This window comes from Perissodus microlepis, chromosome 22, assembly GCF_051167445.1.
Source record: "Perissodus microlepis isolate ML-2025 ecotype Zambia chromosome 22, ASM5116744v1, whole genome shotgun sequence".
Classification (NCBI taxonomy): Eukaryota; Metazoa; Chordata; class Actinopteri; order Cichliformes; family Cichlidae; genus Perissodus; species Perissodus microlepis.
In genome coordinates, this window is record NC_140481.1 from 30,616,858 (window position 1) to 30,644,748 (window position 27,891).

Below are 27,891 nucleotides of genomic sequence, written 5' to 3' on the forward strand. Positions count from 1 at the left end.
GTGTGTCCACAAGTAATTCCTTCACATTGCTCTAAACACTTGACTTCAGACAGGTATACCTTTTTTTTTTAATCAGTATGACGTTATTAAGATAAGATATCCCTAAAATGGTCATCTCAGGAAAAGAAGCTCCACCCACCTGCCATTCAAACCTTCTGTTGTTAAGTGTCAGCCAATCAGAAGGAAGGGAGGGGGAGGAAGCTGAACCACCTTGTGTCAGATGAATATAGGTGCAGGATGAACAAGTATCATGTCAAGTTGTGAAAAATGCAAAACTACTCTGGTGTCCAGTAAAACATGAAGTTTGAGATCATGCTAAGCATGTTGATCCCGAAGCCTTTGGGGGTAAAGTGAGCCCCTGTCCCCGTCCTGCTCCGTCATCGTGCAGCGCCGGAAAGGGCCGAGCAGAAAAAAGAAGGAGGCGTTTCCACACATCAGCTGCAAATTTATGCAGAACAGTAAAATCAGTGCTGCTGCTGCTGCTGCCGCTTCGAGCGTCCTGCACAGAGAAGAAGAAGAAGACGGGCGAAAAGAGCAGCAGCACCGGGCACAACGCAGACAAGAAGCCCGGCGGATCGTTGCATCGCTCGGTGTCGCTCTGCAGCGGGCAGCCGGTGCAGGAGGAGCCGGACGAACCCGGAGCGGTGACGGTAAGGTCGGAGCGAGAGCCGCGTTAACGAGCCAGACAGCAGCGGTGGAGGCGGGGGGGGCTAGCGGGAGGCTAGGAGGAGTAGCCTCTGGTGGATCCAGTGTTAACTGGTCTGAAACATGGAGGATGGCTAGCTAACGTTAGCGCTGTGTGAGCTGCTCAGGTGGCTGTTTTTGAGCTGGTGGAGGCTGGAGACGGAGGCAGACTGTAGGTGCTGGGACAGGATGGTTGGAGGAGGAGGAGGAGCGGTGATAAAGGAAACTGCAAAAAAAAAAATGATTGTGAACACCTGGTCTGAACAAGTCCTGTAAGGTGGTGAAGTAGATGCAGAAAGGCTGTGTGAGCGATGCTTTTGGAAATGTTTCTCATGCAGGAGCCTTTGTACGAAAGCACGTTTCCCCGTTTTATTCCTGTGAACCCCCGAAAATGGATGCTTTATAATGACTTCCTACCTAAACCAGATAACCTGATTAAAATGATAAACTGTTGCAAAGAGGAAATGAATGTGCATTTTTAAATTGCATGTTACAGTTAATTATATCTTTACAGCTGCCATCTTCATCCCCTCACACGTTTCAGGCCTTTTCCTGCATGTCCAGACGTGCAAAACGGAACAAGAAAAAAATCTAATGTAGAGCTTTAATTTACACAAGCATAAAATACACCTTTGTTTATCAAATGGTCAAAAATAAGAAGAAAATGCACAGACTTCTGTATTTTATCACTTCACTCTGAGGTTCATGTGTTACAGCAAATATTTGCTTTTTCTTACACACAGATTAGTGTGTAACAGTAACCATGCATTGATGATAAAGGTGATGATGGCAATATTGTGTCAAAAATCCACGTCTTTAATATCACAGATGACTGAATTTTGTGCATGGTTGCAGAATCCTTCCCACCTCCACGCTCTCGCATTTTGAGTTTAAAGCATTTGCAAAATGACCCCAACACTAAGTAAGAATAGATTTGACAGAATCTTTTTTTGCAAATTTTTCCCTCATTTTCTGCATATATGTAAAGAATATTATTATGCTTTTGTTTTTTTACCACAATCCTTGTGACAGCCCGACTTACATTGATTTGGCAAATCTGTAAATGCAACCTGATTTCATTAATCATTTTAGTTGTGCAGTTTAGAGGTACTTTCATAGTCTTCCTGTCTGCAGGATGCATGTTGTGTGTGGTTAGTGTGAGGGGGTTAAAATTGAATCTGCAGCTTGTCCACAGCATGTAAAACAAGAATGTGGTGGGTTGGTCTTATATTGGGCTTTGGTGAAGCTACTCAGTTCATCGACTGCCCCTTAGGTCAACTTTCTGCTGATTGGCTGCCCCTCATAAGCAGAAGGTTTGAACAGGAGGTCGGTGGAGCTTCTGTATACCTGAGATGTCCCCTTATCTGGACATCCTACAGATCCAAGCAGAAAAAAAACTGCATATACTTTACCAAAGTTTCAAGTAATGAGGGCAGTATATGTAATCGTTCATATGAACGTCCATATTAAGTCCATCCGTTATAGTGTGTGTGCGACAGAAAAAAGGAAAAGCTTGATGGAAGCCCTTTAAAGGTGTAAACTGGTCTGTGGAGCATTGTGTCCGTCTCCATGGTGGCGATAGCAAAAAACAGCTGTCAGCGAGACACTCAGTCGTTGTGATTTACTGCCATAAAAATGAAAACATTTTAAAATGTTGAAAGTGTTAAAAATAACCAGCAGCAGAACTACATCAGTCATCCACGCTGTAAAAAGTGTTTCACAGCATCTCGACTCTGTGAGGTCTGCTGTTTGTCAGGAACCGTGACAGGTGTGGGTTTTTTTCCTCCTCTATCCATCAGACTCTCGCAGAGAGAGAAAGTGGTGTTTGTTTCATCCTGTGTTTGACTGACGGACGCCTCATCTGTCTCCTCAGCAGCCATGGAGACAGACGGAGAGCAGAACCAGCAGGGGGCCTCGACCAATGGAAGCGCTCCGTCTGGGACGAGCTCCCGCCCCTCTCCCATGAATTCCATGTCTCTGTATGAAAGGCAGGCGGTCCAGGTAGGTGTGAGTGTTTATACCTGTGTGGCTACAGGACCAGACCACATTGATTTTCACACGCTGACAATGAGTCCTCACTTCGTGGAAAAACCTTTTAAAGGCTCGGTTCACAGCTGCCTTTAGAATTCAGGTTAAGATCAGTTTAGTTTAACAGTTAAAAACGAACACAAATGTTAGTTAACTGGATTTCCACAGTTGTGGGCCTCAGTAATATTCCAAGTGTGACAGGATTGTTGTGCACAAAGGGGGGAAAAAGGCATCGCGTTAAAAATATTTAAAATGCTTAAAAATGTAAGTTTTGTTCGACAGGAAATGTGTTTCTTTGTTTGTAAATGTGAAAAAAGGGAGACATCCCTGATTAGAAACCAGTGCTCATCCTCAAAAACTCCCCCCCCCCCAAGTAGGAAGTGGTCATAATCTTCATGGGGTGGCTTTTAATGACCCCTACCATCTTTAATATTTCGCTCTTCTCACACTTGAACCATACCTTGAGGGTGATAGCCCAGCAGCATGGTGCATTGTTCTGCTTTCGAGTTGTTATTGTTGGGCTAAAAGTAGGTTGCATACCTGGGGATTAGATTGCACATATACAGGTCTAGACTTTAAAAAAGGGACTCATGGGAGCGTTTGGTTCTTTGCATAGTTTAAGACTCATTTCAGATGCGTTGTGAAACACGTAAAATAGATCCCTGTGGCAAAACCTTCACTGTGATGTCTGCGGAGCATTTATAATCCTGCCAGTAAACAAAATTGTAATAAAAATTAATAGAAAATGATGATATCGCTTTGCATTTTCGTGTCCAAATTGTGTTTTTGGCTGCAGCGTAAACATGGACTGTTTGCGTGTAAGCAGGGGCAGAAAGTGTGTGTGGCTCATTTGTCTTTATAATTTCTGATTTATGTGTTAGCCGATGGACAGAAACTGATGAAGACTGACTGAATCGGGGGGGTAAAGAAAAGAGACCGAGTCGTGCTGGGTGTGATGGAGGCTGGGTGTTATTTTCTCAGGCTTTTGTCACCCTGCACGGCCATCTGTCTCTGTCACCCGGCACACACTAATCCAGCCCGCCGTGCTCGCTTTCATCCCCCGACTTATTACTGTACGAGCCTCCCCTCATACATCAGGCAGCTGGCAGGTTTCTGCAGCTTCGTTTCTCTCAGTCTGCTCTATCCCCTCAATTTTCTCTGCACTTCCTTTTCCATCCTAAATTTCTCCCATCCCTCACTCTTTCATGTCTTCTTCTGACTCTTTGCTGTCATGTTTTCCATCCCCATCTTTTCACAGCACTTTACTTCCTTCATGCTCCGTTCCTCCCTTCCCCTTTTTTTCTTTCTTCTCCTTCTCCAAAATGCTGTCCCTCCTTCAGTTTTCATTTTTGGCCATCTGCTCCTCCCTCCAGGCCCTGCAGGCGTTACAGAGGCAGCCCAATGCCGCTCAGTACTTCCAGCAGCTGATGCTGCAGCAGCAGATCAACAACGCAGCACAGCTGCAGAACCTGGCAGCTGTGCAACAGGTAAAGGTGTGTGCAAATTTCACTTTGTTTCTTTCAAGTAAAGGAAGTTATAAACATCCTGCACGTGTTGTTTGCAAAGCACAAAGAAAAACTATTGTAAGAAATAAAATGATGCATGATGACGCTGTAAGAGCGTTGCATGAGACAGATTGCCACCTACTTGCATGCAATAATTAACTCCCATGAAAACCAGAAGAAAAAGGTGGGGAGGCCACGTCGACAGTCGATGCTGGACAGCTGTGGGTTGTAAAACATGGAGGCTTTGTGGCCAGAAACAAAGCTGAGCATATTTTGCATCAACCACACAACAGCCTCTGTAAACATCTCAGTTTTCATTTTGTTTGGAGTTTATTGAAACCTTAAGCTGCTTTTTTTCTGTCTCTTCCCTTTCTTCGTTTTATTTTCTTTGTTTTTTTAAGGCCACTCTGGCTGCCAGTCGTCAGTCAAGCCCCTCCAGCAGTAGCTCTTCTCAGACTACCAGCACAACCGCAGTATGTAATCATACAAAAACGATAGCTCTTTATGCCACAAAATCAGTACTGCTTTTTTTCCTTCGAGCCACAAAGAATCTTAAAGATGCACGTTCCTGTTCTTCAGGTCAATGTAACATCTGGATCAGGGTCTACAACCAGCAGCCGTCCAATGGGTGCCTCAGCAACATCCACAATCAGCCAATCAGTGCTGCTTAGTGGGACAGCTGGAGGGCAGGGCCAGATGTACCTGAGAGTGAGTTTGATCAGATGGTTTATGTGCGGCAGCTCAGTTTTGTGCATTTTAATGGCTTTAATGTCTTTTTGTCCTGCAGGTGAACCGCTCCCTTAGGACGCCTATCCCCTCCCAGCTCATTTTCATGCCCGGCAGCACTGCAACTACTGCTGTGGCAACTGTTGCCCAGCAGCCACAGGCTCAGCAACAGCAGCAGGAAGTGCCTCCGACTTCCTCATCCAGCAGCCAATCTGATAACGACCAGGTGTGTGGCTAACATAAAAATATTTTCATGGCTTGAAGACACATTCTTTCTTTCTTCAGCAACAAAGTGACAGATAAGTGTCTTCACCCAAACATTTGCTCTGTGCTCCATCTCCAGGTACAGAATCTAGCCATGCGAGGTCTGTCGGGTCCTAAAGGTGTGGGTGTTAAGACTGAAGCCCCAGAGAGAAGTGACTCAGGTAGGAAAGAAAGAAGAGGAATTAAACATATAAATGAGCTTTGTAATGCTCTGAAGGTTGTGTATGATGATGGAGCCTGTGGTGGATTTGGCAAAAATTTCAGAAGCGTACACTTAATTTGGACTTTCTAATTTTAGTTATAATAATATTGAAGCAAATTCATAACAGTGATTCAGGTTTAAATGCTTTTATATGTAACGTAACGTTAATTTGGGGGTGAACTGCCATTTTAAATGTGATGAGTCACTAAATAGACACTAATATATTTTCATTTTTATTTTTCCCAGCTGCCTACTCGCTGGTCCAGCCCTCTCACCAGTCTACCCCTCAGTCCCCCACCAAACCAAGCCAGCCTCAGCCCCAGCCATCCCACATCAAAATCCCTACCTACCCCCAGCCTACTAATCTCAAAGCTCACCCCGCCTTGTCTTCCGGTGCCTCGTCGTCCTCGTCGTCTTCCATCCCTCTCTCCCAGCTCTTACTCCACGGTACTCGAACACTCACCACAGGAACCACAGCTCCCACAGCAGCACACACTCTGGTCCTGACATCCAACGCCACATCTCAGCCCCACGGGTACCCGGTGGGCACGGCAACCATCAAACCAGCGGTCAACGCTCAGACTCTGGTGGTGCAGCCTCTGCAGAAAACCTCACTCGGTGCTGAGAAATCAGGCCACGGAAATGGACCCATCCCCATCCAACCTAAAACTTTACAGGGGCTCCGCCTGCCCCTCCAGCTTCCTTCAAGGAACCCCCCTCCCATCCTGCCCGCCCCGCCGCCTGCCAGCAGCTCCGGCCAGCCTCCCCACACGCCTCACATCCCAGTGCAGATAGTGGGAGCCAGGCAGAGCACACTCGGAAACGCCCAGGCTCTCGCTCTGGCCCGTGGCAGCTGCAGCCAGGATGGTGCCGCCGTCCTCAGCAGCTCCTCTAGTCTGCTCACCATGGTGGCGTCCATCGCTTCCAGGGAGGGTGGAGTCGTCGGCCGAGGGGTGGGGCTGAAGACGCTTCAGTCACCCCAGGAGGCTCCCCCCTTGGCTCAGGTGTCTCAGGTGCATCCACAAGCCAATCAGAGCTCTGGACAGAGTCAGAACGGACAGCTGGCTTCAAGCCCCGCCTCTTCCCAGCCCTCCACCATTTCATCTCCTCCCCCCTTGCTGTCTCGCTCCTCCCTCTCTCTCCACCTGGTGACCGAAGAGCAGAGAGCAGCATCAGCTGGTGTAACCACCAATGGAGACTCATCAGGAGGTCAGACGCCACAGGTCAGCTGAAGCAGGATTTAAGTGATTCTCATGAATCAGACTTGATGTTTTTCTAACCCACACACATTTCTACATGTCACAGATGGTGATTTTGGGTTCTAGCACTAAAACAAACACGCTATTCAGCCATAACTGCTCCTTTCTTGTGTAAATATTACATCCTACAATCACTCTCAGTGTCTGTCTGTATCTGTTGGCACTTTTTGTTTAGAGTAAACAGACGACTGGCTCTCTGAAAAGAAAATCAGACTCGAATTCAGCCAACGACGAACATGGCCCCTCCCCTCCACGGCTCCAGCCAGTCAGAGATCATGCCTCGGCCATCCCAGCCAATCCCGTCGATGCAGGTAATAACATAGAAATACATCCCTGTAAAATACTGTCAACACACACACTCGGTGAAAAACAGTATTTATCTTCCTCTCACCTCTCCAGGCTCTGCTGCTGCTCCTCCTCCTCCACCTCCTCCTCCTGCATCCTCTCCTTCTCCAGTGCTGCTGGTGTCCCGTGGGACTTGTGGTCAGGGTGAGAGAGCTCCTCCACCTCAAGCTGTGGTTAAACCGCAGGTTCTTACACACCTCATAGAGGGCTTTGTGATCCAGGAGGGGGCGGAGCCTTTCCCTGTGAGTACATGGGATTTGTAGTTTGTTTTTTGTTTTGTTTTTCTTGTTTTTGTCGGTCGCTGACTCTTAAACTGAATTTGTGTTTGACAGGTCTGCGGTCCAGTCAAGGACTCGGCTGGTGAAGATTTGACTAACGACAGTCCAGACACTAACCCGTCGGAGACTGTTACCACAGCAACAGGTAACAGCCAGACTGCTTAAAGCACTGCTGCTTTAAAGACACGTTTAAGGGCTGAAATCAGAATCATAAATATCTACTGTAAGGTTTCCGAGGTAAAGTTGCCTCTGCTTGAGAAACGGCTCTTAAAATCTTGAAAATCAAAATGTGATTTCTGCATTGCTGAAGTCTCTGTGCATTAGCCATAGTACATGTTTTATTGTTGTTGTTCTTTGGCCGTTAGCGTTTTATTATCCTCTAGATTTTTAGTTATTTACTTGGTGTGCCCAGTTTTCTAGCTAGATTCTCATTTTCTTCTTTTAAGTCACACAGTCATGATTTGCTGCACAGTTTTTTCTTTATACGGTACACGGTGACTGCCATACTGGACAGTATATTACAGTAATGTATATTAAAGGCAGACCTTGGTACAGCTGATATCTTCAAAACTGAAACACATAAAAATATTTTGAGCATTATGAATGTAGAGAATTGGAAGGAAAATATGAACAATATGAATAGGTTTTTTGTTTGAGTTTTTGGTGATCTGTCCCTTTAACATTATGACATGGGTTATGGGATTTAATGTTGTGTAACAAGATGACCCTTGTTTGCCCTGTTTGTTTGAGCTGGGCTGCAGGAAAGCATAAAGACTTTAATTCTAACTTTTAAGCTGGGAATTTCCCACCTCTGAGTCTAAACCGCAGGCAGCGCGATATCACAAGAAAATATCATCGCAGCCTGATTTTCTGTGTGTGGACCGGGACTCATAACCCACTGGAGTATATAATACCACGTTTGCGTTTGTGTATTATTCACCATCTGCTTTGTTCTGTCTCTAAACTCTCTCCTCAGTGCTGAAGTGTGAATACTGTAAAAACTTTGCTCCTGCCAGCCAGTTCCGAGGCACCAAAAGGTTCTGCTCCATGTCTTGTGCCAAGAGGTACTTCAAATGCATGAAACATATACAGAATAAATCACTGTACTGCAAACAGCTGCAGCCACTTCAGCTTATTTCACAGTGCGATTGATGAACGTCTGTTTCTAGTTACAGTGCAGTTTGTCATAGATGCTGTGCAGTAAGATTTGGATCTCTTGAAGTCAAACAAAACTGCATAAACCTCAAAACCTCAATTCTCTTTGAGGCTTTTAGTTCTTAGTTATATACAGTGTTTCCCACATAACTGCACTGTAATTGTGCCAGGCAGTGCATGTGTGTGCCTTCTTAAATAAATGGAAAATGAATCCTTTATATAATAACGTCTGCTTTCCCATCTACAAACTGTAGCATCTAGAACTGCAGCTGAAGGCTGACTGCTTTAGTAGAATCGACTGCGCGCATATATATGTATATATTAGGGGTGCAACAATACACAAAATTCACGGTTTGGTTCGGTTCGATACTTTGGTGTCACGGTTCGATATTTTTTCGATACAAAAAAATGTTAATGCCTTTTTTAATTTGTCATTTATTAAAATTATAAATATATATTTTAACTCAAAAGTACAGTTTTTAAATTTAATGTTGCTGAAACAACAAAGGGATAAAATAATAAATCTATCTGATCGAGAAATCAGCCAATCATCTTTGGAAAAGAGAGTTTATTACAGAGAAATGGCTCTTTCCAAAATAAAAGCTATACTATATGCTTCTTCTGGGCTATATTCTCAGCAGCATATTAAACATATCAGGTCCCCATAAGGAGAATCCTGTGCTAACGGCTGTCTAAATGACTCGGGTAAAGTTTGTAGCATGCGTGCTTGTTGTTTTTGTCTGCTTCCACTTGTCTTTGCACTAGGATGATGTCGGTGTAAATGTGCAGTCATATTCGTTGTGTTCCCACTAGTGCTGTCAGCATTAATCTGAAATGACATTAATGCCACAACACGGCAAATCTCCGTTAACGAGCTACCGCGGATCGCCCCGTGCGTGGGGCTGGACAGCGTCAACACGTTAACGAGCTAACTGCGCTAACGCAATAGTTCCCACCCATGTAATTGAGCATTGCGTGGCACATCCGACATACTGTTTTACTTTAGTCCATGACGCGCTTACCTTCAGGGTCATACTTCACATGAAAACCAAAATAGTTCCAAACGCCAGATGTGAATGAGGGTGGGGGAGGTTCAATCTCGGGTAGCGTTGAGGCAGTTGCTATGTTGCAACGAGCTTAGCTTCTGTCTTGCTAGCTTGCGCTGAGCTCAGTGGATCTGCGCTCCACAGTGCAGCCTAGGCGGAGTAGTCGAACGCACTGAGCGCTCAACACAGACAGCATCATCAGAAGAAAAGTTGATAAAATAAATTTAAAAAAAATTGTATTGTTCGATACATATGCCTACCGAACCGAAAGCACTGTATGAACGGTTCAGTATCGATACGAGTATCGTTGCACCCCTAATATATACACATATACATATATATAAATATATAAGAAACAGAAGGGTTACCCATCTGAAACAGGATGGGCTATGCCAGCTGTTTAGCATCAAGAGAGCTTGAGTAAGAGTGAGGAGACTGTACTCTTGTCAGTTTTCTGTTCTCTTGGATGAAAGATGATGTCAACTATGGCCTATCCCAGCTGTCATGAGACAAAAGGCTGCGTACACCGTGGACTGGTCACCAGGCTGTTGTAGGGCTAACAGAGGGACACCTAGGGGTCATTTTACAGTCACAACAACAACATAACGTATGTGTCTTTGGACTGTGGGAGGAAGCCAAAGTACTCAGAGGGAACCCATGCAAGCTTGGGGAGAACATGCCAGCCAATGGCTAAAAGCCATTTAAAAAAAAAAAAAAAAAAAAAAAAGGACACAAAATGACTTTAAATCCCAGAGCTGCCAAAGAAAAGTGTGTGTGTGGGGAAATACTGATATATAATGAATCGATATCAGAATTCAAGTCATTAAAAGCCAGTGTTACTAAAGATGTGACCCACTAAATGTTATCTAAGACGGGACTTTAGTGTGAATTCTCAGGTGGCTCCAGCTGTAAATCTCACAGCTTGTGTGTTTTTCTGTTCTCATGTTTTTTTTCTGTGTTTACATATTGTGATAGCCTCACTTCATCCACTTTCACATGCAGCATGTAACCTCGCAGTACAGTGGAGGACGCTTTGTTTCTCCTCTGAATGTGCTTCGTATTAAAATGTACACTGTATTTATTATGTGACATGTTTCAGTAGAAAACAATGCGCTGTCTGCATTGTTTGTTACAGTATGTTGTCAGCTTATGATTTTACATTTTCTGCTTCTGCTTTGTATTTGTCCCTTTGCCCACTACACGTGTATAGCTTATATACCGCGTACGGTGCAAAGAGACAAAAACTGTGTGTTGCTCGTCTTGGCTTCAGTACCGTATATGTCACTCTTTGTCTACGATACAGTATGTATTGGTTCCCCAGGTACAACGTCAGCTTCAGGCAGCACTTCAGCGTGCGGCAGGGTCACGGCCAGCGTCAAGCTCAAGATCACTCTTCGGATCGGGATCAGAGCCGCGGACACCTCTCCAACTCGGACGACGAGGGAGGAATCGCCAGGAGGAGGGTTCCCCGCAGGACCAGCTCCGAAATAGCCAGTGCCAAGATAGCAGGGAGGCCCGTACCTGCCAAGGTGAGGCAGGATTATACAGTCCCTACAAGGAAAATTATTGGTGTAGGTGTTGTCAAAAATTAGAAGTCCGATCCCAGCTGATAACTGATCTGTGTAGTTGTACTGAAGCCTTTCCTGCTTTGATCACATTTAAATAGCCTTTGCTCACATGCAGGTAAGCGGTCTGTGTGGAGAGCAAAAGAGGCATTGCATTTGTTTAGAAACGAGTGCATCAGAGGGACGGCTCAGGTTGAGCAGTTTGGAGATGCAGTTGGAGAGCCAAGGCTGATGTGGTTTGGATGTGTGCAGAGGAGGGTCAGTGGATATTTTGGGCAGAGGGTGTTGAATATAGAGCTGCCAGGCAGGAGGAAAAGCAGGAGACCACAGAGAAGATTCATGGATGTAGTGAAGGAGGACATGCAGAGCGTTGGTGTGACAGAAGGTGGTAAGAAAGAGGCTGATGATCTGGGAGCAGCCGAAAGAAGACGAACCAGCAGACGAGATGGTGGGCTCAGAGATTTGTCTGATGGATTTCAAACTTTAGCAAAGGGGTTTTTAAACTTTAGTGGCCTCTTAATAAAGCCTGTAAGTGTTGATATGTGCAAAATATTTGGCTCCAAATATTTTTAACGTTTGCATGTTTAACTCTGCAAAACACATATAATATTTTTTTACACCTTTTTCAGTCAATTTATTACTTTTCTATCATCCTATTCGCAGAAATGCAACTTTAAGCAGTTTTAAACATATTTGGATGCTAGACCTTTACACCCATTCATCAATATTTGCGATCACGTTCAAAATGATCTGCTTCTACCGCAGCTTTCAGCTTCCTGGGAAGTGTTTTTTGTAAAATAACTTCACTTGTAACCACATTAAACTTCTCTACAGATCTGGCTTTGTGCTCAGGGACATCAACACGGATGGAAGAGCACACAAATATAATTGTGCGAGGAGGGCGATCTCTTTCTAATAATGATGTCAGTGTACATACAAATAATCCATTAGTCAAAGCTCAGGCTTCAGACTGCTGAAGCTCTGTTTCAGAGGAGATATCCCCAGTGTGGTCATTTCACACCACTCTGGCTGTGAGCTTAGAAACCACGGCCAGAAGCCCAGATTAACACAAATACACTGTGAATTATGCCGGTAAAGAATAGAAATGCAGAGTAAATAAGCATAAAAGAGCCCCTTTAAATTTCTCCTCCATTGTTACAAACTGGCCCCAAACCAAATGTATGAGACTCCTCAACACAAACTTCATGTAACAGCAAAAATAGACCTGAATCGATCTGAATGTGCATTTTTCACTTGTATGCATGATGAGCCTTTTGAAGCCATTATTTGCTTCTCTGTGACGGTGCTCAGGTATCTCGAGGTTTGTGCTCCTTTTTTATAAACTGTAACAATCCTCGTCTGTGCAGCTCTAATCTTTAAATATGCAGACGGGGTTTTGTCCTTGTTCATGTTTTTGTAAGCAGACCGGGACACTAGTGAACGCTGCTGCTGTTTTTTTTCTTCCTCCGCTTGTAGTGCCGATCCGAGTCGAGCCATTCAGATGAGGAGTCCAGCGTAGAGGAGGATGAAGATGACCCCATGTCTCTCTCGCCGGCCTCCTCAGCGTCCTGCCACCAGCCGCCTCCTCCGCTCCCAGCAGAGAGCTCACCACCGCCCACCTGCCTGCCTGCTAGCCCCTCCCAGTGGAGCGTGGAGGAAGTGTCACAGTTTATTTCCTCACTGCAAGGTTAGAAGATCTGATTTTTGATCTTATAATGCAGCACTGATTCACATAAAGATAAAAGGCTCGACTTCACGGTCAAGGTCAGAGGTCGAGTTATCTTCTGAATGAGTTAACTTGAGGGCAAGGTGATGCAGGATGTTGAAATTGGGGTGTGTGTGTGCTAGGAGGCAGAGGGGTAGCATGGTGGCCACCAGTATTTTTAAAGCCCTTCCAGCGTCTCTCCCTCTGTGGAATCTGTGAACTCCTGAACTGATAGATGATGGAAATGGGGGTAAAGAGGAAAATGAATGGCAGTAATCCTGAACTAGCTGGTTTCTGGCTACTGCTGATGTTTATCTTGTGTTGCTCTGCTTTTATACTCAAGTGCAATAATTGATGTTTTGATCAGTCCTTCTTTTTATTTGCTGTTTCATGCTTATCAACATTGTTAATACTGTAGAGTTAAAATAACAAATAGACCAGTTTCATATTAATGTGACACATTAATCTGGAGTTCAGCTGTTTCCATCTCGAACTTGATGCTTTTATTTGTTATGTAAATGTTTGTATTTGGAGCTAATGCATGAACGGCTGTGTGCATTAATGTTAATGTACCATAATTTTCAACCTTTGCATTTTTGTCCACCTGTGCTTTTATCCGTCGTCCTCTCAGGGTGCGAGGATCTCGCCTCCCAGTTCCTGTCGCAGGAAATTGATGGACAGGCGCTGCTGCTGCTGAAGGAGGAGCATCTCATGTCCACCATGAACATCAAGCTTGGCCCTGCCCTCAAGATCTGCGCTCACATCAACAGCCTAAGAGACTGACTGGTGTTTTTTTCCACAAATCCGCAGTTTAAAAGTGAAGCCCCCCGGGCATCCGCCACCAGCCCGCGGGTCAGATATGGAGCTCGAGAGTCCTGCAGGTGAATGTTTGAAGTACAGTTCATTTCCCAAACACGGCAAAGACTCTGGGACTGCAGAAGTGGAATCTCATCCCGTTTCACATCAGATTCTCGCACAAGTTGTAAAAATCCTTCAAATGTGCGATTTTATTTCGATGAAGGTCCACGTTCCACCAAATTCTGCTCAAATTCAATGTAAATGAAGGTTTTGAATGTATTTTAATTGCAAACGAGACTCGTTGAACCTAAAGTACTTGCTCGTTATTTTTTCTGACCGTAGACCGAGGCTGTGATTTACTTTCGTTTTGTTAAACTTCCTTTAAAAGACTGAAGATACACACAGAAGAAAACAGCTGTGCTTTGTTTTGCACAGGAATTTGGAAGGAAGACCTTTGGAAGCACTTCTATAGCACTTCCTTTGTAATGTGAAGTCACAAATCTTTTTCTTATCCAGTTCAGCATTCCTTCAAAGACATGAATTTCATTGCGTACTTCCAGCATTCTAATTATTTGAGAAGAGTATACAATGGCACTTTTATTTTGAAGGCAGCCTATTCTTTGCGCTACAGGGTACTGTGAGAGTACAGGGTACTGGGTGCAGAAACACCAGAGTCCAAATGAAACCCTAATCCCTCAAGGTTCAAAGAGCATTTCATACTTCAAGTAAAAATATGGACGTTGCATAACTTTTTCTCACATCTTTACTGTATTGTTTTATATCCAGAGAACATCAGCTCTACTGCTGAATGCTTTTCACTGTTTTTAAGCTTTTTACCAGAGAAGTTCACGTCAACTCTGTGATTATTCACCTGTCAGCAGTTTGTGAGATTACTCAAAGGGTACCACCAGCTGCTCCTGGTCTGCATGAGTGCACTTACAAGGCAAGTTCACCGGTTTGCTTTTGTGGAGAGATGCTGTCAGAGAGGAGTTCTGACAATAAGATGTTCATTTTAAAGTGTCTTTAAGTTGCATTCGTGAACAAGAGACGTTGCTGGCCACACGTGGACCTACGATGGATGTGGGAGAAATAAGACATCATGTCTGAATGAATGAATGACTGTGTGAATGAGTGAACCTTGAAGCTATACTGTAATAAGTGTAAAGTTTGCCTTTCTATTTAAATGCACATTTGTTTGCTGGACTGCCTTGTTTGAAGCTTTTTACTGTAGGACTTTTCTCATGTTCTCTCTGTGTGAACCTCGTGGCCTTTCTCACTAGTCTCTACAACGTTAGGTTTAGATGAGGATTGTCGGTTTTTACTGCTTTCATATCATTCCTTGTTTTATATCTGCGCTTACTTTTTTACAACTCTCGATTAAGCAATGAAATGTGTTGCTTTTCCCAAAAAGCGTGACTGAATAGTAGCTACTTTGATCAAGGATCAACTTGCTGTCTTCCTCATAGCTTTGTCACATAGCGTGTAACTACCAACAGTATTTACCTTTCTAGCTAGCTAGCTATCTTTGGCTTTATTGTTAGTGACTGTGGCTATTACAGTATTTTGTTTTTCTTTTTCTTTTCTTTTTTTTTTAAAAAAGGGGTAATAATCTTGATGATATTTGCTTATATTTCACTTTCCCCAGGATTTTGGAGTCTTTAAATCTTAATTCTAAACGCCAAAAAAAAAAGAAGAATTTCACCTCATTTCAAGTGAGGTGAGCCACAAATGCAGCTGTGATTACCTGTACAACATTTGTCCAAAATCAGACCATTGCAGCGTTGTTCGTTTAGTCTTCAACATCCCAAAAAGTAGCACTTTTCTCACAGAAGAACAGTGAATTCAGCAAAAAATGTTCTTTTATATATAAATCTGTATACATACAAATAAGGAAGCCACTTGGAATCAAATGTCTTTGCTTGCAATAATTTCCAAAATCTGCAAAATCTAGAGGGGCTGGTTTTCACCAGAAGAGGTAATTAATACTATCATGCAAATAAATAATCAAACTGTTTTATAGTTGTGATGCTTGTTTTTGTTGTTTGTTAGCCTGAGTAATGGTTTCGGTTTGCACTGTTGCTTTCCAAGTGTAACAAGTGCAGATCATCAGTGGATAGTTTGCATCATTGAAACTTTAATGTTTTTGTTTTAACTCCTCTCCCCCGGCTTGAGTTCAGGCTGAGGTGTTGTCTGTTTTAAAGAAAATCCCTTCAGGTTTGTTGTCCCAGATGTGATAAACTATAGACTGTAAATGAAAAATGAATGTAGTCATGATGTCATACGATCACAGTAGCTACATCCATTTTAAAGGCTCCGTGGTTAGTTTTGGCTTCAGCCGTGTTGCTGTTTCGGAGTCGGTAGATACCATGTTGGGACCATACAGTAGTTTGGCTTTAACAAGTTGTGTTGATAAACCTTACAGCTCATGATCCTAACCTAACAGGCTTATGTGCAAAAACACATATTTTTAGGTTCTCATATTTTATTTTATTATATAGAACACCTGCAATAGAACTGGTTTGAATCTATAAGGTGCTCTTTCCCAATAGCAGTTGAAAATACGAGGGAATATGAGATAATTCAATTTAAAAAAAACAAATAAAGATTGTGGGCACATCCACAGTACAAAAACAGTTGTGAGGTCCACGGCACTGACTCCAGTTAGCAGAGGTGAGGTCTAAGAAACACAAACTGGCCACAGCTGCCTGTTTTAGCACACCTCTCAATCAGGAACACATGCACCAGACTCCAGTTTCCAGGTGGATGACTTAAATAAAGCAACAATAACTCTATGTACACCTCTTTTTTTTTTCTTGTGCTGGTCACACATGCCTCCTATATCAGTGGCAGTTTTGTGCTAGTCTTTTTGCATCCTTTGCACCACTACAGGTCAGGGGTTTAATCTAGAGATCAAGTAGGAGCTGGCTTCATCGATAAAATTAAAGCATGCATTACATTTTTAAAAAAAAAAAAATATTTTTATATCTCTTGACAATAATTTTGACAGAGTAAATGTATTTTTTACACTGAATATATTATTCTTTAAAATATAAAGTGTTTGTGCCATGCACGTTTTCTTACAATACACCAAATACAAAAACGTTATAAACAACAATTATAATGTGCACGTTTCTGCGAGAGTTCTTAATGTTGCACCAGTCCTCGGTCCTTCATGAAAATCGGCGTGCCACCACCTCTGATGACAACCAGCCAATCAGAGCACAGCATAGTTGTACGCTTCTGCAAACCCCGCCTCTCTCAAGTAGTTCTCGAATATGAATGGCTCAGTCACTCTGAGAGCTGTCCTCCCATTGGCTGAGCTCTCCCCGGCTTTCAGCATTCTAATCAGCTCCGACGTGGAGAGCCGGCTCTTGGCCTTGAAGTGGCAGCATGACCTGATAATGGAGTACCTACACCAGCGTGAAAACAGAAAAAAACTGTGAAACCGTATGCATACGAATACTGGTATGAAAAACTGATAGCTACCAATAATATTTCCACTGAGACGTCGGAAAATAGGTAACAAAAAAGGAAAGAAGTGTGACCACAAGCTAGTAAAACTGGAAGAAGCAGGTAAAAGCATCGTGTCTGTAGGGATAAATTATCCCTAAAGATTAACTGAAATGTTTAACCTAAATGGAAATAGATTCAATGACCATAGAAAACGTTAAAAAACATTGTTAAAAGGCTACAATGATGCAAAATATGCAAATATTGTAGAAAAAGTATGAATGATACATGGCTAAAACATTCAGGTTCTGCTTCTGATTATTAGTATAAAGCCAAAGTTTACCAAGCAGACCCTAACGCTGACTGTTCAGACGTGTGAGACTGTAAAAGAAGATGCACTGAAAGTAGTTTTAATAAAAAATTAATTAATTTGCTGATTGATGGTGTAAGGGTGGGTAGGTGGAGGCAGCCTAGTGTAGGCACACCTGAAGGAAAAGACTGGATTCTGTTGGATTCTTTTTTTCAACCCACATGGGGGGAAACAAAGCTCAGAAACGTCTCCTAAACAGTCACGGGCTAAAGGTTAGACATCTTTGTATAAGCTGATGATTAGTGAGTGATGCAAACTGCTGGTCTGCTGTTGCTCTTACAGTGAGTTGGAGCAGGTGTCCGGTCGTTTGAGGTGACTCCCTCTTTGGAGATGCTGCAGAAGTTCAGACGACGAGACCTGAGCAAATGGTGGGTCACCTGAAAGGTTAGAGTATGCAATCTTGTCACAGAGCACACTCACTGACCATGTCAGCCAGTGTTGTGCCAGAAAAGTGATTTCCATTGTTTGGGTTTTTTAATGTGTGTATTGATCAAGAGACTTTAGTGAACAGGAATTATAAATAAATTTAGTTTAATACATTTATCTATTCTTAAAATAACTGTTTTTGCAAAAAGGACTGTTTTCCAGTCCTTTTTGGCCCCTACAGGAATGTTGTCTGTGTTTTAAGGTGACTTTATCATTCATGGGGGACACACATATGTTTCATACATTATAGGCCAGAAAGTCATTTATAGAAGTCTAAATATGGGAAATCACTTTTTTAGCATAACACCAGTATTGAATTATGAGAAACACACTTGTATAGCAGATTTAGAAAATATCTGTCCACCCAAAACTCCAGTAAAAGGAGAGAGACTATAAAATCCTTACATGTCACAGAACTAATGGGGAATTTCATCACCCTTTAATTTTCTTTTTTCTTTAAAAAAAAAGAAAGAAGGATACTTACCTAATGTGACCATTTCATAGATGAGGATGCCAAAAGACCATCTGTTAGAAAAGTTCAAGAATGGCATGTCAGTTTTCTTGCTCTTACTTTTACCTTACTGAGTGTAAACACAGCGAAATGTGCTGTCAGTGCAATAGTTTGGACTTCTAGCATCCAGGGATGGACTGGGACATGAATCAGCCTTTGACAACTCTGTCCATTGACGGGGATCTTAGCGACATCCTTTATTCTCACAGAGGACACTCACACGTCGCTGCTCTTAGTGATGGGTCTCATGGCTAACACTTCAGGCGCCTGCCACTTCTTAGTCACTGTATCTTCTCCCGTTGAACTGCCCTTGGTTCTCCTGCGGTAGGCCGGGCCGAACCCCCACAGCTTAGCTGTCATGTCTCCACCAACCAGAACGCTGCGAGCTCCCACGTTGCCATGGATACAGTTCTGACTGTGCAGGTAGTCCTAGAAGATGTTCAGACAATTTCAGAGTTAGTGAGCACGAGGGCCTTTAGGAGATGTCCATTACTACAAATACATAAATAAAAGAAATAAAACCATAAGCCAGACTTCACAACATTAACATCCAGCGCTTAGGGGCTGAATGTTTGCTTGGTTAACTTCTGATTTCTCAGTGAAGTCCAGTGTGCCGGCTCAAATTTGGGTGTAAATATGTGATTTCTATGTAATTTTTTTAGTTTGAACAAGTTTTTGGCACAAATATGTGTTTTCTTGTTCTTATGAATGCATCTCAGATATATTTGTTTTGCACTGTGTGTAATAATTTATACTGTATTTATGCTGTCACTGAATCCACAGTTGTAGTTGCTGTTTTTAAAGTGCTTTACAAATAAAGTTTTCTTGGGACGTAGTTCGCTCAAAGATCGTGAAGCAGACTGTTGGAAGGGCAGACAGCTGTTTAACCAACCAGAGCAGAGGCCACTTGTGCTGCCATGGTGACGATCCTCTTCTCTGTCATGTCACAAGAAGGCTGTAAACCTGAGTTATCCTTCAGTGGGAGAAAGGTGTAAATGTGTCAGACTCGATACATTCAGAAAGTAGACATGTTATTATAAACAATCAGTCTTAGTGAGTATTCACTTTGACAAAAAGCTCTGAGATCTTTCCTCTCTCTTTATGGATGTTCATAATTAGCTCCTATCCTAAACCGTACACCAATAGACGAGGACACACTGTAACTGTCAGGTTACTCAAATCTTTTCAGAAACAGCTTACGTTGCACTATACTGCCCCTCACAGGCAAATGGCTGTAATTACTTCAGTCACGATTAAGTTTAGAGTTCATAAGCTAAACATTATCCTTCTATATAATATGTGATTAATATTGTATTTATCCCGTTTACTATGTTTAGTTGGTATATAGTGTTTTTTATGTTTAACCTCAAAAGGTTTTTCAGCCAAACTCTTGGGTTGAATGATGTATTTTACCATTAAACTGTGACTTCCAATTTAGCAGTTTAATTTATTTTTCTTGTTTTGTTGCTCAATTAGCAATTTTAAACTTGAGAAACCATTACATTATAATTTGGAACTAAATACTATGTTATTGTTTTATATTTAATTGTGTTATTGATCCTTTTACTTTGCATGCACTGTTGCAATTCTTGTTACTACACTGTAAACTTTACTCCCAGAGCATGCTCAGCGTCATGAATAGCTAATAGGTTGCTCTACCTGTCTGCATCTCCACAGGAAGCCCAGCAGGTCTCTCTGCTGTAGCTCTTCCACCACCATGACTAAAGGCGACTGCGCTGACATAACGCCGAGCAGCGCAGGTATGAAGGGATGCGGCCCCAATCCAGACACAAAGGAAGCAAACCCCAAAAACTTCTGTTTCTCACTGCTGGTGGCTGTTTCTGGGAAAAAAAAATATTTGATAACATAGTTAAACTCAACATTTCCAGTTACTGTCAATAATTTATCATTTTTGACTTTGAAAAGCATTTTGGACACAAAAAATGGAAAACCCTTGTTTGTAAGCCAGTTTGCAGGTATCCTTTGCAAAACCAAAACAGACCTTCAAGCAGCTCAGTTTACCTTTCAGCACCCTCAGCACGACGTTCTTGTTGTCCGTGCGTGCTCTGTAGAAGTTGACTGTGTCATTAGGGTGGATGGAGAAAGTCTGCGGCAGTGCAGCAACCTGGCTGAAGGCTTCATGATGCCTTTCTGTGGACCTCTGTGGTGCTACAGCCATCGTTGGCCTGACATTCTGCCGCACTTGTGTAACAGACATTGGCAGCTCTTCATGTTCCAGTGGGTTGATGCCAGGGGGCGCTGTTTAAGGAAAGAACAGTGGACATTAAGCAGATGTGCATGTAAAGATGAAAAAAGTTAAAATATTAATTAAATGTGCACAAAGAGACTTCTGCATGCTGGCTCACCATCAATGCCCTGCAGATGAGATCTGTGATTTTGGTGCTTGGTGCGATGACTGTGGTGGTGGTTGGTGCTATGTTGTTGGTGGTGATGCCTCTCTGTCTGTCTGTGTGATGAGCTGTGGTAGTGCTGGGCCGTTTTGACCCGTGTCCGATTACGATCACAGCAATACCTCAGTATAAACAGGGGCACTAAGGTGACCAGGGTGCCGAAGAGCAGCAGCGCGGGGACGATAATAACTTCCACCTGATGTTCCTTTATCGCTTAGAGGGAAACACAGGAGTTCATGTGTAAATTTCAGGTCGGATATGCACTTGTTTATTAGACTTGCAGTTTCCTCGTTGCACTGTGGAAGAGGGTGTGCGGGTTTATTTTTGCTGTTAAGCTCAGGGCATGTTAACAGGTTAAGTATGTTGGCTGTTACACCTCCTGCTGATAGAAAAGTCTACCTAGACAGTGCATCATTTTCCATTTACGCCTACGTGAAACGTTGGTATTCAGCTAAACAAGACTGTAATTTGACGAAGCGGCTTTCACCATCGATCTGTCTATTTTAAAGATAGAAGCTTGGGAAGTGGAAAACAAAGCTTGGGCACTTCATTTATCCCTGATATGATAATGAGGTTACATTATTTCAGGGCATGTAGGCATAGAGTAATGTGGTTGTTGTGTTTTGGCTTTGCTTTCTATTGCTGGCCTAACTGGCTGATAACCAACAGCGTTTCCCACAGATCTGGATTCTTTAGTGGGGTCAAGCAGGTATTGTGGGAAAGGCAGGACCTTTCCCACAATACCTGTTCATTCCCAGTATGATAAAAATAAACCTTTTTATGAATTTGCTGCTGGCAGCAGCAGTCATGGTTCTAGTCTGCAGCCTCGGTGAGTCTGGTGTAGAAGCTTGTAAATCAATTCTCCACCTGCTTTAAGTTGTTGTTCAGCAGACCTCCGGAGCACAACCAGGACTAATTGTCACTGATCTAGCAGATATGAAAACCTAACAGTGGAAGAGCCAGGGTCAGCTGAACTAAAGTAATACAATTTTCACAATCAGAGTGTGGGGATTTTCCACCTCGATGACATCATCCTGCTATATTGGTATTGATACACCATAGATGGCAAGTGAAGTGTAAAAGGCAAGTCTCCTGCTATACTGTCACATCGGGCTGTGGTTAGATAGTAAAACTGGTTTGACTAACTGGAATGAGTCACTCTGTGGCATCTGGAAAGTTCAAAGAGCATGCATTCTTTGAGTGCATGCATTTTGATTAGAGCTAATGAACTAATTAATTTTGATAGCTGTGAGAAATTCAGCTCGTTATTGAGCTAGTTGATTGCGTCAGATCTTTAATTTTAGCTCTGGCTCCACTCCCTTCCTTTTTAACTCACATATAACATCAATACAGTGATCGTTAACTGTAGTAATCATTAATCCATCACAGCTGATGTTGAAATCTTGAGCTTAAGCCTTGTTTGTTTTTTCTCGTACTACAATAGATCTGCAGAGCTTTCAAAAGCCCTGCCCTTTTTTTTTTTTATGTTGTTTGGCATTCATGTATTAGATTTGGGGGCTCAGCCTTCCACTGATGTTTTCACTGTTTAAGCTCTACCTGCTTTTTCCACCTGCTTTAACCTTTAGAAAGAGCAAACTGGAATGTAAAACTACTGGTACATGTAGTCTCTATTACATTCTTAGGTGTGGTGAGAGCCTTACAGAGTACCATAAATCATTTCCTGTCATTTTCATTAAAGTGTTTGTATTAGCTTGAGCTTTTACCATTTCCATGTTTACCAACCCATCACATCGCCCCGTTCTCATTCTGTTCTATTGAGAGTCAAACAAAGACTGAGCTCATATGGAAAGTCTCTGAGGTTTTGTCAGAGGGTTTTTTGCATTTTATTTTATTTATCTGAACAGCCAGGTGGCTGCCCTGCCTGAGCCTGGTTATGCTGGGGTTGCTTCCTGATAAAAGGGAGTTTTTCCTTCCAACCATCACAGAGTGCTTGCTTATGGGGGGGTGGGGGGTTATTTTATTGTCAGGGCTTCCTCCAGAACGCTCTAGTGTCTTTACCTTGTAGTATAAAGTGCCTTTAAGTCCCTGTTGTTGTGATTTATTGTTGTATAAATGAACCTGAATTGAACTGAATCTACAAGAAAGGACTGCATTTTATTTCTTCTGTTTGAGTAGTTGGAGATAAAACCACAGGACTTGACCATAGAAAGTTAAGGAAACACAGAACATTATGGTAGGCTCTAAAAAACAGTGAGCAAAAAAATATATAATCTGTGGTTTAAAAAAAGAAAAAATACATTCTTGTCCAGTAATGAACTGTGAGATCGCACAGAATTTCCAGCAGTATTGATGAGTCACCACCCATAAATAACTTCTTTCTGTCTCCACACATCACATGACCAAATTACCAAAATCACTCTTCAAACCTGTTTCCAGTAAGTTGGAACGCTGTGTAAACAGAATAGATTGCAATCATTTGCCCGTACATCAAATGTTGACCCAGTTACTATGTGATGAAAAGTATATTCACACGTTCAACTGCTTGTTAACACAGATAGTGTGTGCACTCAGGTGTTGTGATGTTCAAACTGAGCACCGGGGCATGAGCATGGGCGAGTGAACATGTGGTCATTGATGCCAGACAGGCTGGTCTGAATATGTCAGGAACTACTGATATGCAGAAGACTGCAGCTAAAAACAGAAAACTGAGGCTACAGTTAACCTGGGCTTACCAAAACTTGGTAATAGAAAATTGGAAAGATGTTGCCTGGTCTGATCAGTCTTGATTTCTGCTGCAACATTCAGATGGTACGATCAGAATTTGGCATAAAGACCATGAAAGCATGCATCTAGCCTGCCGTGTATTAATGGTTCAGGCCTCTGATGCTAGTGTCATGGTGTGGGGATATTTTCTTGCCAAACTGATCAGGCCCTTAGTACCAGCTGAGCATCACTTAAATTCTACAGCCTGCCAGAGTATTGCTGCTGACCATCTCCATCCATTTAAAAACAGTGTACTCTTCTTCTGACGGCTGCTTTGAGCAGGATAATGCACCATGTGACAAAACTCAGATCATCTCAAATTAGTTCAGTGTATTGAAATGCTCTCCACAGCCACCAGACAATAGAGCACTACTGGGATCATGAACATGCAGTCAGTAAATCTGCAGCCTGATGCTGTCATGTCAATATGGAGCAAAATCTCTGAAGAGCGCTTTGTTGAATCTTTGCCTCGAAGAACTGAGGCTGTTCTAAAGGAAAAATGGGGTTCAATACAGGACTAACAAGGCATGCCTAATAAAGTGGCCAGTGAATAGATAGAGTAGATGTTCATATTTGCAATAGATTTCCAAAATTTGTGACTGGGCTGAAAAGGAGCAGAAAATGTGATCAAACACATGAAAAAACCATTTAGATGCACATTAAGCTTTGGGTTTCTTAGATACTGAGTTTCAGGTTTCAACTCAATCAAGTACAAGATAAGCTGTTAAGTTGGTGTCATTAAAGTCAAAAGTTCATAATAAACAAGATGTCTGGAGTAGAATAATTTATAAGGTCACATAAGCTTAATAGAAGCGTCTATGTGATCGCCCAAGAGAAGAACTGAAAGGTCCAGGTGGGAGAGATTGTTCAAGGAGGAAGCAAAGGAAAGAAATAAGTAGGATTAGAGCACTTACTGCACAGGGTGTCGTTCGATGCACACACAGCAACGTTTGTAGAGTTGGATGATGACATGCTGGAGAGGGAAAGCAGAACACAGATCAACGTTACTATGAGCTAGAGATCTGTGCTCAGCAGCAACCTGAAATCCTCACAGTTTACACAGTCACTCAGCTAGTGACTGTATGAACAGTGAAGTTCAGTCCAGCAGGACACACACCCCCAGACATACAGACTGTTAGTGATCAACATTAGCAAATCAATTCAATATTGACTTTGGCCTTTTATTCCATCTAGATTCACATTACAAATATTAGCAGTGACCTTTTAATCTGGACTAACAGAGCAAATGTGCTTGGTGAGACGTGTGGTGCTGACCAGCTATTGGTTACAACGATAATGGAGAGAGCAGATGTCATTATAGCCATCAACTAGCAGTGACCCGAAACCCATAAAAGCCTCGTGACGTACAGCAGACGGTTGAACTTCTTCAGTCACACAGGTGATATAAAAAACGTCTTTAATTTGAAATGGTAAATGGCCTGTATTGTGTATTTGCTTTACTAGTCCCTAAGGACCCCAAAGCGCTTTACACATTCAGTCATCCACCCATTCACACACACATTCACACACTGGTGATGGCAGCTACATTGTAGCCACAGCCACCCTGAACATTTTATTAAAACCAGAGTTTTTCAAATATTATTCATCTGAAGGTGGCTCTGTACAAGAAAAATCATCATCGTCATCTTTATTTATAAAGCACTTTAAAAGAAACCACAACGGATGCAAAGTGCTGTCCATTGGAACTAAATAATAAAATTACTTAAGGTACAAATAAAAACTAAATAAAGGAAAAAAGTAAAATAACTAATTAGTTAATAATTCATTTAATTACAAGAAACCGTGTCCCGCTGAGGCCAAAAGCCAAAGAATAAAAATGGGTTTTAAAACGTGTTTTAAAAGTTGACAGTGAAGGAAAAAAATAGGAAAACAAACACTGATGTAAAGCACAACACTAAAGAGGAAATGGGAGATCTGAATGAAAACATTTGCAGTATATGTGTCTGCAAATGTCTCCCAAGCACGTTTGACTGCGTGTATTTGCATGTGATGGCTGTTCATTCCCAGTACGATTACAGTGCTATTGGGTCATAAATGGACCATGTGGGATTCAGACACACACTTCTACAACCTTTTTCTTCTCAGGGAAGCACCCTCTCCTGTTTGTTTAACTTGTTTAGCAAATATAGACATGCGTGTTTCACACTTGGCACCTGATGTTCAGGTGATCACAAGAAGAGCAGCATTATTTACTCAGATGAGAGCGCGATAAAGTCATTAAGCAAATAAAACCTAATCACATGACTCGGGGATTAAAGTCACTCAGGTCACGATATTGGAAACAAAGACTTTTTTCTGCAGAGAGATGCTTAAAACAGGTTATTCCAAAAACACAACCTCGTTCAACAAGTTTGAATAATCCTGTTTGTAGCAGACGAACATAAATCAGCTTATGTTAAATTGCTTAAAATTTCAACAGTTGTCCGTAATTATGGTTGTTGTTATATAAATTTATGAAATTAGTCTCATGGTTTTCTCAGTAGTGCCATAAAACAGACTTTTGAACACTGCTGAGACTGTTTTTAGATTGCTGACCTTAACTTCAAGCTACAGTTTTGTTTCTGGTTTGGTTTCTATCTGCAAACTATTGGATCAAGAGTTTCCAATGTGTGGTTGGGGGGTCAGTGGCATCACTTGGTAACCAGAAAAGCTTTGTTCATGAGTCTGAAGCTGTCAGAGAAGACTGCGCCATACAAATCATCTGATAGTTACTTTGTTTTCTTTCGAAGAAGCACAAAAATGGTCAAAGGAGCTCACAAAGAAAAGCGTCTGGACTTCTTTAAGTTGCTTGAAGACGTTTCACCTCTCATCCGAGAAGCTTCTTCAGTTCTAAGGTCAAATGGTGGGGAGTCCCAGATTTAAACCTCCTTTCACACCTTGGCTCAGGCGATTAGAGGATCATCAGGGGGTCCTTTTGTCCCTCTGTGGGGGGATACTCCCACTAGGTTTAAATCTGGGACTCCCCACCATTTGACCTTAGAACTGAAGAAGCTTCTCGGATGAGAGGTGAAACGTCTTCAAGCAACTTAAAGAAGTCCAGACGCTTTTCTTTGCAAGCTCCTTTGACTACGATGACCTGGATGACTGAGAACCTTCACAGACAAGCACAAAAATGCTAAAAATATAAATATGAAAAAAGGATCAACGATCCTGTGAGCAGAGATACTACAAACACTAAGTGTATGATGTTTACATCATAGTGCGGCTCTCAATCGTGATATGTATGAAGTTGTTAACATCTCAAATGAGTTGTACAGTATGACTTGTTAATATAAACCAGTACTTCATGTCACCATATTGAATGTATTTCTGAATGGAGAGGATTGTTTGAGACGTTTCCTTTAAAGTCTTCTAAGTCAAATAATGTTGGTTAAAAATAACATTCATACCTACCTTTTTCTTTTCAGTCATTCAAACAGCAGTTTCAGCACCACAGGCTGCCGTGGTGAAGCAATGGGATCAAAACCATCAACTGCGACTAATCTAAAGGTACGTGTGTTTGTTCAGGTTCTGTAAATGAAATGTCATCCTCATCCATCACAGCTTATTACTGACTGACTGCCGCTGTGACACATGCACGCACACCCTTACAGAGACACACTGGTATGTGGTAAGCATTTTGAAAAAGGCAGAACATGCATGCACACATATGCGTACACGCACAGTCTCTCTAACTTGTGTCAGTGTCACTAAACCAGTTTGTCTGCATTGTTCTGTCATAGTCACACGCACCAAAACCAAAACATGCCTGCACGCACAACAAAAGGCTCTGCCATCTCTCTATACACACATGCACAGTGAGAACAAACAGGGAAAATTTTAAGACACACACACATATGTGCAAATGCTAGTGCACAAAATTAAGGCATCAGAACACGTAGCCGGTGTACTAAATTTACAGTGATGTGAAACTTCTTGTTCAGTCTTCAATTTAAAAGGAAAGAGAAATCACGCCTCAAATTAAAAATCTGACCACTGTTTAATATCATTTAATTTTATTTAGTATGTTAGTCTGACATGTATATATTTGAATCTTACCTGCTGGTTGACTCTGTGGTGCTGTGTATGTATCAGATTCTGGATGCTTCTTGTATCCAAAGCATGTAGTTTTGTCTTTAGTCCCATATAAGCTACGAAACAAATACAAATCCTCCGTTTTCATGGTTTCCTGAAGTATGGAGAGAAATCCACACACAGACACATTTCCATTGAAGACATCAGTGAAGGTAGGATCTGTGTTTCAGTTCTCTCACTTGTGACTTTTCTCCAGTCTTTCTCTCTCAGTCTCTCTGTCTCAGGTTAGCCACACCCACCACCGACACTTTTTCTTTCTCAGCTTTATCACCTGCACATAGTCTGCAGTCAGTGTTGTATTTGTTTTTGTGTGTCACTGCTCATGTTTCTCTCTGTGTTTGTGT

The 27,891-nt window shown here is 42.3% G+C and overlaps 2 protein-coding genes and 1 long non-coding RNA gene across 10 annotated transcripts; 2 read left to right on the forward strand and 1 right to left on the reverse strand.

Annotated features, from left to right (window-relative positions):
- Positions 1-310: 310 nt before the first annotated feature.
- Positions 311-15,150, forward strand: LOC146363496 (polyhomeotic-like protein 1). Of its 6 annotated transcripts, none has more exons than XM_084920146.1 (15): positions 311-650; positions 2,558-2,685; positions 4,086-4,199; positions 4,619-4,690; positions 4,797-4,925; positions 5,005-5,169; positions 5,287-5,368; positions 5,656-6,632; positions 6,844-6,979; positions 7,068-7,255; positions 7,346-7,436; positions 8,268-8,355; positions 10,796-11,021; positions 12,534-12,744; positions 13,394-15,150. In XM_084920146.1, the coding sequence occupies exons 1-15, from the start codon at positions 449-451 to the stop codon at positions 13,543-13,545; spliced, it is 2,961 nt and encodes a 986-aa protein (XP_084776272.1). In that variant the 5' UTR covers positions 311-448; the 3' UTR covers positions 13,546-15,150. The 6 variants fall into 6 exon arrangements, with proteins under 6 accessions (XP_084776272.1, XP_084776271.1, XP_084776270.1 ...); XM_084920145.1 differs by having other exon boundaries at positions 2,561-2,685; positions 4,086-4,205; XM_084920144.1 differs by having other exon boundaries at positions 312-650; positions 4,086-4,205.
- A 1,381-nt stretch (positions 15,151-16,531) lies between these two features.
- On the reverse strand, positions 16,532-27,732 carry styk1a (serine/threonine/tyrosine kinase 1a). 2 transcript variants are annotated; one of them, XM_084920151.1, is made up of 10 exons: positions 27,512-27,732; positions 24,367-24,425; positions 20,684-20,941; positions 20,340-20,576; positions 19,977-20,158; positions 19,210-19,290; positions 18,538-18,746; positions 18,291-18,331; positions 17,661-17,757; positions 16,532-16,970 (listed from the first exon to the last, which is right to left on the reverse strand). In XM_084920151.1, the coding sequence occupies exons 2-10, from the start codon at positions 24,422-24,424 to the stop codon at positions 16,775-16,777; spliced, it is 1,359 nt and encodes a 452-aa protein (XP_084776277.1). In that variant the 5' UTR covers position 24,425; positions 27,512-27,732; the 3' UTR covers positions 16,532-16,774. The 2 variants fall into 2 exon arrangements, with proteins under 2 accessions (XP_084776277.1, XP_084776278.1); XM_084920152.1 differs by lacking the exon at positions 27,512-27,732 and adding an exon at positions 26,867-27,481.
- LOC146363498 (uncharacterized) lies at positions 16,912-27,700 on the forward strand. Of its 2 annotated transcripts, XR_014799297.1 has the most exons (5): positions 16,912-17,025; positions 17,663-17,748; positions 19,995-20,077; positions 26,881-26,962; positions 27,648-27,700. It is a non-coding gene; the product is annotated as an uncharacterized LOC146363498 (long non-coding RNA). The 2 variants fall into 2 exon arrangements; XR_014799296.1 differs by lacking the exons at positions 26,881-26,962; positions 27,648-27,700 and having other exon boundaries at positions 19,995-20,756.
- Positions 27,733-27,891: the final 159 nt, after the last annotated feature.

What these genes read in the sequence shown, in the direction of transcription:
- LOC146363496 (XM_084920144.1), top strand. Translation starts at nt 449, where the DNA reads ATGCAGAACAGTAAAATCAGTGCTGCTGCTGCTGCTGCCGCTTCGAGC. An exon ending in AGCCAATCCCGTCGATGCAG is followed by an intron (nt 6,980 to 7,067) that starts GTAATAACATAG and finishes TCACCTCTCCAG; the next exon opens with GCTCTGCTGCTGCTCCTCCT. An exon ending in GGAGGCCCGTACCTGCCAAG is followed by an intron (nt 11,022 to 12,533) that starts GTGAGGCAGGAT and finishes CTCCGCTTGTAG; the next exon opens with TGCCGATCCGAGTCGAGCCA.
- styk1a (XM_084920151.1), bottom strand. Translation starts at nt 24,424, where the DNA reads ATGTCATCATCCAACTCTACAAACGTTGCTGTGTGTGCATCGAACGAC. An exon ending in TCATCTGCAGGGCATTGATG is followed by an intron (nt 20,577 to 20,683) that starts GTGAGCCAGCAT and finishes TTCCTTAAACAG; the next exon opens with CGCCCCCTGGCATCAACCCA. An exon ending in CGTGCTGAGGGTGCTGAAAG is followed by an intron (nt 20,159 to 20,339) that starts GTAAACTGAGCT and finishes TTTTTTTCCCAG; the next exon opens with AAACAGCCACCAGCAGTGAG.